Source organism: Hevea brasiliensis, chromosome 15 (assembly GCF_030052815.1).
Source record: "Hevea brasiliensis isolate MT/VB/25A 57/8 chromosome 15, ASM3005281v1, whole genome shotgun sequence".
Classification (NCBI taxonomy): Eukaryota; Viridiplantae; Streptophyta; class Magnoliopsida; order Malpighiales; family Euphorbiaceae; genus Hevea; species Hevea brasiliensis.
The window spans coordinates 72,664,574-72,672,683 of NC_079507.1; the positions used below are offsets into that span (position 1 = coordinate 72,664,574).

The following is an 8,110-nucleotide window of genomic DNA, read 5'->3' on the forward strand; positions in this document are numbered from 1 at the left end:
TTTATTTATTTATAAGACATTATATTAAAAAATTATTTATACATTAAATATATTATAATAATATTAAAATAAATTAATCTTTAATGCTATCATGCAAATCACATGAAACTATTTTTGTAAAATTTTAAATAGGCTTTGAAGTGGCAAATGGAGATAACAAAGGATTTTGTGCTTCTAAATGTCCAGTTTGGAACAAATTAGGTAATATATAATTTAACATAAAAAGATTTAGATTTAATAAATAAAAGCTGCAATGATTTCAGATTTCAGTGTTGAATATTTATTATTTTATTTTTTTTATAATAATTAATAATTTTTATATACTTTTTATATTGTTTTAAATAAATAAAATATAATATTTTATTATTTTAAATTTTAAATATTTTATAAAATTATTAAATATAAATTCTTAACAAAAATATATTTTATATAAATTATTAATTAAAATATACACAATTAAATAAATTTTTTATTATTAGAATTATATAATAATATAATTTATTATAGATTTTAATCAAATTTCTTGTCATCCCACTAGTAAAAGGTCGCTTCCCCCTGGACAAAGATCGTCCGTAACACTTTTAGCGTCCATGTGGGTTCTACTTCCTTTCATGGATGTGAACCGGCGAACAAAGAGTTCGTAGTTCTCACCTCTTTTCCCCAATCTTTTTTCCTTAGCTTCGCTGCTCAAGACCATTGAATTGAATCAGACAGAACCAGCATAGCAAATTTGCCCTGGTAGAACCCTCCCTTTGTTTAACTCCGTCCAGCTAACCTCCACTACTCCCCAATCCCTGTACATTTCTTCTTATGATCCAGCAGCCATCTTTGACAAAAAGTAACTACATTGCTTCAGCCAAAATAATATATCCATGACTTTCCACACAGGTGACAAGCTAAATAAAATATATTTGCCTCCAATTATCCATTTAACCAGATAATAATCAGAGAGCATTTTCCAAAGCTTCAAACAAATCCAACATTGATAGATGTAATAATTTAAATAGGTTAGCTTACAAATGCACAACCCATACAAAATTTAATGATCCCAATTAGATTACAGGGGCAGAATGTGTTGATTTGAATCTAAATCCTGGGCAAAGTCACACTGAATAAAGCTCATGATGCTAATCCTAAACCTGTAACTACAATTATGCTATAACAAATTCAGGATAAGCCCAACCAATTGATTTGAAAGGAAATAAATATTAAATATAGTAATACAACATTCTAGGGCTACAAAAATTTGGGACTAGGAATGAACTATTTCCTAAAGGTTAATCTACACATGCACCTAATTCCTTGAACTAGTGAAAGTATTTGTATGCACAAGCAACAATTCATAGATTTCAGTTGCTGTGGGACGGTTAGCTGGATTTCCTTCTGTGCATCGAATGAACAAATCAACAAGGAATTTTAGATTTTCCAATTCAGCCTCAGGCCCTGCCACATCTGAGCCAGACTGGGTGGCTGCAGGCTCATTCATTGATACTAATCTTTCCAGTTCATCAGTTAATGGTGGTCGTTTGCCCATCTGTTTAATTCAAAGAGTATAAATGAAAGTGCTTAAACCAAGGCATAACAAAAACATCACTTATTACTGTATTATTAAAAGGCAATTATTTATTAGTGGATTTTCTCAAAGAGAAGCACCTGAAGAAGGTCATTGATGTGGAATTCAGATAAGCCAGAGTATGGAACTTGCAAAGTCAATAATTCCAAAAGCAGGCACCCATATGACCAAATATCCACTCCCTACAACCAGACAACAGAATTACTTAATTCATTAATGAAGCTACATCAACTCAAAATATAAAAATTACATTACAATATGAACATATGCTGCATATGTGCCATTGAAATAACCTTTTCTGCTATGGTAGACAAACTTTTAAAAAATAAATAAAATATATGGTCATCAGCCAACACAATCATCCTGAAGGTTGTATACAATACTTAAAATTCAAGAAATCATAAGGGTATCCTATACCAAATAGTCTGTCACTTTCAAGTAACAAAAAAAATTATAAAATTCTACAATAAACAATAATTCACCTTTGTCCAAAGTACTACATAATCTTTCACTACGTTGATGACAATCTAGGATTGTTCTCCCAACATTCCCTTCTCAAATCAAGGTTATAAAAGAAAAAGAGTTATGGTTTAATATTTTGAAAAAAAAAATACAGAAATCTATATGATACCGTTAATGACTTCACTCTTATACTTGCTCTTATAGAACCTTACAGTTATTTCACAGATGGAAATGGAAATGTGAGCAACCAATTTAAGGAATATCTAAGACAGAAGAAACATCATACCAAACCATATAGGTTACGTTTATGCATTGCCTGCAGAACCTCTGGAGCCATCCAGCGAGGTGTTCCAACACAAACATCAGGTGGTGGTATTCCTCTATGAGCAATACAACATGTATGCAAGAATGACCTAAGAGGTACAGCTCTGTCAAAATCACAGAGTTTCACAACAGGCATTGCATCAGCTCTCTTACTGTCTAAATCAATCAAAATATTTTCACTTTTCACATCGCGATGAATTATGTGTTTCGAGTGCAGCTCTGCCAATGCACATGCAACATCTCGAGCAATACACAAAGCTAAATCCACTGGTACATGCTTCTCGCCAGTTTTTGACATCTTCTCTATGTAAATCTGTTGCATGAAGCAAATAATAATCAGCAACGCACATGAATGAAAAGATGTAGAGCAACCACATTATAAAATTGACCAACTAAAAAAGATGAACTATGAATACCCTTAAAGATCCCCCCTTAACATGCTCCATAAGAATCATAGACCCTAATATCTGGCGCTGCGGTTTTCCATCTTCTGAATGAACCCACTTTGAAGATATCTGATGTCCATACAATTCAACTATGCAGGGATGTTGCAAAGCACCTAAGATTCTTACTTCCCCAATGCAGTTGTACTCGAAATTCCTAATCTCATCCACTGAAGTCCCACGTATCTCTAAAGAACGCACCTGCACCATCAAATAAGAACAACTTATCAACAGTTTGCTAGGCATTTCTAAGTTGTACTAAAAAAATAAAAATGAAAATAACAAGAGTGCCATCATACTCCAAATGATAAAACAAAAAATTTAATCAACATCAGGTAAAATACAACAAAATGGAATGGATACCTTCTACAAAAAGAAAATTCTCCTAGTGAAAGAAAATCTTTTTTTTTTAATGAAAAGCCATAAAAATGAAAATCAGTACTTGACCATTTTGCATGAGTAAAATATAATGAGAAAATCACCAAACATTCACATCAAATGCTAATGCCAACGATCACTAGATTTAGTAGGCAGAAGTAACAAGTGCATTTTCTGCTCGTTGACAATACAAGCCTGAAAAAAAAAAAAAAAAAAAACATGCCTTTGCTGCAGCTTCAACTGATCCAAGCTTGCATTCAATAATGGTACTAGAAACAGTTTTTTCTAATTCATCACACGTGGAGAAAGAAGTTATAGAACAACCAGGATCAGGCATGCTCTCAGTTGAACGAGAAACTTTGGTCCGACTGAGTGGAATGTACCTAGCGCAACAAGGAAATCCACAAGATAAACGATCTTAAACTTGGACAAATAAAATGGAGAAGCAAAAAAATATGATGACCAATCAAATAATCTTAAGTGATTGTGTACGAAGAGTACTTCAATTTTTCTCACGTTTCTATGTACCAACACTGATGAACTATCATTCTACACTGACCTGCAAAAATACTCCGGATCAGTCTCTTCCCTTATATCATGAGGATGACATGCATCCACCAACATGCGAACCCATGTATCACCCCTCTTTGTGAGAATGATATTCCAGGCATGCGGCACAAAGTCCAGATAACCCCTGACAAGTTCACAGGGTATTGATGGCTCCATTCGGTCACATAGATACTGGAGCAATTTAAGTTTCATTAGATTAACACAAGTGTACATGAATGTCCAAATAACATATAGTAGAATGAAAGAAAATACTACCTTCATTAGCAAGGCTCTGTGCCTACAAATTCCAAACTGCAAATTTCCTAGAGGAACTATGATGGAATTTCTTCTTGCTTTAACAGAACGCAAAGATTTCTCGCAGAGATCAGAGAAAATTATATCTTCTGAAGTGCCCAAAATATTTTTTGACGCATTAATACCATCATCATTTCCAGTTGAACATGTGCAAACAAATGGCTTACTATAGTTTGAACCAGACACAGCTTTTCGTGTCCTTTCAACAGTAGAACTTCTGTCACTGCCTCCAAAATGATCAGATACAAAAAGTGCAAGCAGTGAGGCAATCTGCAAGTTATCAACAGCAACCTTATTCCTCTCCTTGACAAAACCATTTAATCTCTTCAAGCGGCAGACCAAAGCTTGGGCAGATAGAACTGTTGCATCTAACTTTTCATCCTTCTCCCTGTAGGACAAAACATAAGCAACCAGCCTTTAACACTGAACAAGCAATAAGATCAACTTAAAAAAAAATAAAAAAAAAATCCAGCATTTGATGATGATGCTGATATTGACATAAGTTGACATATAAAACAACCTGTCCAAAAGAATGACCTCGCGTGAATCAAGATGCAAAATTTGTTCATAGCTCCTTAGTGGCATGAAAGGCCGGTCACGTCCTGCATCATAAAAGCCATCTGGAAGATGGTCCTCAATGCTACAAAATGATAGTTCACTATACTTGCAGGATAAACTCGACCTATCTCCTGTTGGCCTTCGACACTTGAATGGTTTTGGATTATCAAGATCCCTATCAGAATGCCTCTTTGACTTAAAATTGAAGTTGGGCTTTTCTGAAGATGAACCCTTGTCTTCCCCACCAGCTCCATTCCATGTCAAGGCTAAAGATTTTTCATGCACACAACACTGATCTTCCCCACCTTTACCTATAGTTTCAAGGTCACACGAGCAATTTTCTGTGTGAAACCCATTCTCAGAACTGATTCTATCACCCTCATCACTAGCATGTAAATTTGCAGCTTCAACTTCACCAGGATGTACTACTTTATCTTCACTGTCATCATCCAGGCCTATGATGTCTGAGGTACCTCCACAATTTTCAGAGGTAAGCACATTGAGGTTATCTGATTTGGAATTATCAGTTTCCTTTGGAGTCAATAATTCAGTATGCCCTTCACCCTTCCACTTCCTGCTGTTGTTCAAACGTTCATGGCGAGCTCTCTGTTGCAAAAAGTGACGACGTTTCCACCGCTTACTTGACCTCCGAGCGGCAAAGCATCTACTGTTCGATGAAGATCCCATTAATATGCTTGATGCAGCATTAAGAGAACCTGCAACATTTCACGATGATCCAAAGTTGGTTAGATAAAAACTTAAGGAGTCTATGTAAAACAAAAAATTTTCAAAAATGTCACCTGCAGAGGGCATTTAGATAAAATGAGCTTAAAGCACTAACCATTACAAGAAAAATTTCTATTGTCAGATTGAATGGAGGTTTCATACACATCCATTTCAACTGAAGAACTGATGAAATCATCGTTCGACAAGTCCTTGCCATTTCCTTCCAAATTGCAATATATCCATGCTGGTATTTGAGAACAACTGAGAAGCTTGTTGTACTTGAACAATAAAAAGTACAAAGATTAATTAAATAAAGTTAGATTTATAGAGGCAGACATCCATATGCAAGCAAAATAATTTAAAAAATGAACAACAAAATCCATTCTAAATGACAAAGTCTTTTAAGATGTCAAAAATACATCATCCACTGACAATATTTAGAAAACTCAATTTTATAAACAGCAAAAGAATGCACATCATCAACATTCACAACATCAAGAGAGAATGCGAAGTGCAGCCATCTTTAATAGTGGCAAAATGACCCCACACTATCTTTCATTTGCAAACATGACAAGATAAATATGAAAAAGAGATCTAATTACCATGAAACAACAAGTGCAATTAAAAATCAACAGCATTGCAACTTATGAAAGCAAAAAAAAAAAAAAGTGACATAAGATACCATGAAAACAAAATTTTACATAAGTGACAAAGGTCTGATCAAAGAAAGTATACAAATAGTGCTTGTTCTAACATGGAAACATACTAAGCATGATTCTAAAATAATCAAGAAAAATGTAAAAAGAAAGCAAATTGCTTATCATTTGACTAGAGATATGAAACTAAACAAAGAATAACTAAAAATTGCTAAAGCTGCCTAACATAAAACGTTTGGATAACAAGTTAGAGTAAAAATGCCAATTTTTCTAGGGAAAAAAAACTAAGAATTTTTCTAGATAGAAACAATAAAAACTAAACTACTTTAGAAAGTACCAATAGACAATACATCTTTCAAATCCATTCAGAGACGACAGTACATTACAATCTTCCCTTAAAGATTCTGGAAAATAGACGACTTCTTGTTTTGTCAGAGAAATACCTGAAGATTTAAATACTGAAGGTTATGCATTAAGTCAAGTTGAAGAGACCCCAATGACGCCAACCTATTATTTGACAGGTCCAAGTTCTCCAATCTTTGCAATGAGGACAACTCGGAGGGCAGTTCAACTAATTTATTATTCGCAACTTTCAGTGATATCAATGCATTTAAATGACTAAGTTCAATAGGCAAACTCTTTATTTTGTTGAATGAGAGGTCCAAGTACTCCAGGCTATTTAAGCATCCAATTTCTGGAGGAATGTATCTGCAGCAAAAAGAAGGTCCAAAGCAAATTAAGTAGCCCAGCATTTAAAAATTAAATTTCCCAAATTCCCAACCACAATTCATAAACACTTACATGCTTACCTTATGGAGAAATGACAAACAGAAAGCTTGGTCAAGCACTTCAGCCCAGCAATCTCACTCAAAACCGTGAAAACAGAAGGTCTAGGCGGAGCTTTTGACAGCTCAAGCTCCTTCAACCCTCTCAATTTATTCAAGCCCGACCCATTCAGCTCTGGCGTTGAAACTTTTACTTGCAAGCGCTCCAATCCCACTAAATTCCCAAATTCCACTGGAAACAAATTCAACTCATTTCCAAAGAACTTCAACGTTCTCAATTTCCCCAGCCTTCCCACAGATCTCGGAACGAAACTAAATACATTCTTGTACAAATACAACCCCTCCACGGAATCGTCGACCTTCTCTAATAAATCAAATTCCATGGTTTTTCCCGTAACATCGAGAACCAATTCGTCATCCAGATTATCATCACTTTTATTGTTGTCCTCATCATTCGCCGCCGCCAAAGCCGCAGCTGCAGAGGAAGAATTAGCTTCTGTCAAAGTGGGTTTTGGGGATCCAGGGTTTTCGAGGTTTTGGAGGGCATTTGAATTGGTTTCGGTGGGAACGGACAGTTGCATTGGATAATTGCGAACCGAACTTTGGGGGGGGGGGGGGGTGTTCGTCGGGAGGGAAATGCAATTTGTGGATTTTTTCCTCTAAAGACAAAGAGGCTTGGGGAAATGTTGTGATAGTGAAGATATAGAGAAATATCCTAAGGGGCTGTTTGTGGGAAAGGAAAATTCAGTGATGTGAGCGTGAGAATTCCAAGAAATTAGAGGGAAGGAAAGGGGAAATTTCAAGAGGAGCGGTCGACGAAGAAGAATAGAGACCAGAACCGCTCCTTTTTAAGTTAAAAGTAGAGAAAACCCTAGAATGTAGAGACAACAGTGCACAGCTATAATTTGAAGGGGGTATTAATTTATAAAGAGGGGCAGAAATTGAATGTCCCGGGGTGTGAAAAATGACCCGATCGCTCATTTTTTTAATCATCAGAGAAGGCACTCTGTGTTACGAAAAACTATTAGTTGTTATAGGATTTTATATAAATTATATATATTAATAGCAAATTAATTATAAAATAATACATGAGTTTTATAAAATTTTGTTAAATTATCTTTTATTTATTATTTTATAATAATGTATTATTCTATATATTAATATATTAATTTTATATAAAATATCAGTAACATTTTTTTTTTTTTTAAATAAACAGAACTTCATTCAATCAAAGATACATCAGCAAGATATACAGAAGGGAAAGGATTCCGCTCTCAAAGATCAGAGCAAGAAACAATTGTTGCCAATACATGAGCGAATAGCCTGCACAAGAATTATGGA

At 34.7% G+C, this 8,110-nt stretch overlaps 1 protein-coding gene across 1 annotated transcript; it reads right to left on the bottom strand.

Moving 5' to 3' along the window:
* Nucleotides 1-965: 965 nt before the first annotated feature.
* LOC110632774 (uncharacterized) lies at nucleotides 966-7,720 on the bottom strand. The gene is made up of 11 exons (XM_021781099.2): nucleotides 6,794-7,720; nucleotides 6,428-6,692; nucleotides 5,444-5,606; nucleotides 4,565-5,318; nucleotides 4,006-4,432; nucleotides 3,740-3,921; nucleotides 3,404-3,563; nucleotides 2,776-3,003; nucleotides 2,322-2,672; nucleotides 1,654-1,755; nucleotides 966-1,534 (listed from the first exon to the last, which is right to left on the bottom strand). The coding sequence occupies exons 1-11, from the start codon at nucleotides 7,348-7,350 to the stop codon at nucleotides 1,295-1,297; spliced, it is 3,429 nt and encodes a 1,142-aa protein (XP_021636791.2). The 5' UTR covers nucleotides 7,351-7,720; the 3' UTR covers nucleotides 966-1,294.
* Between the last annotated feature and the right edge of the window lie 390 nt (nucleotides 7,721-8,110).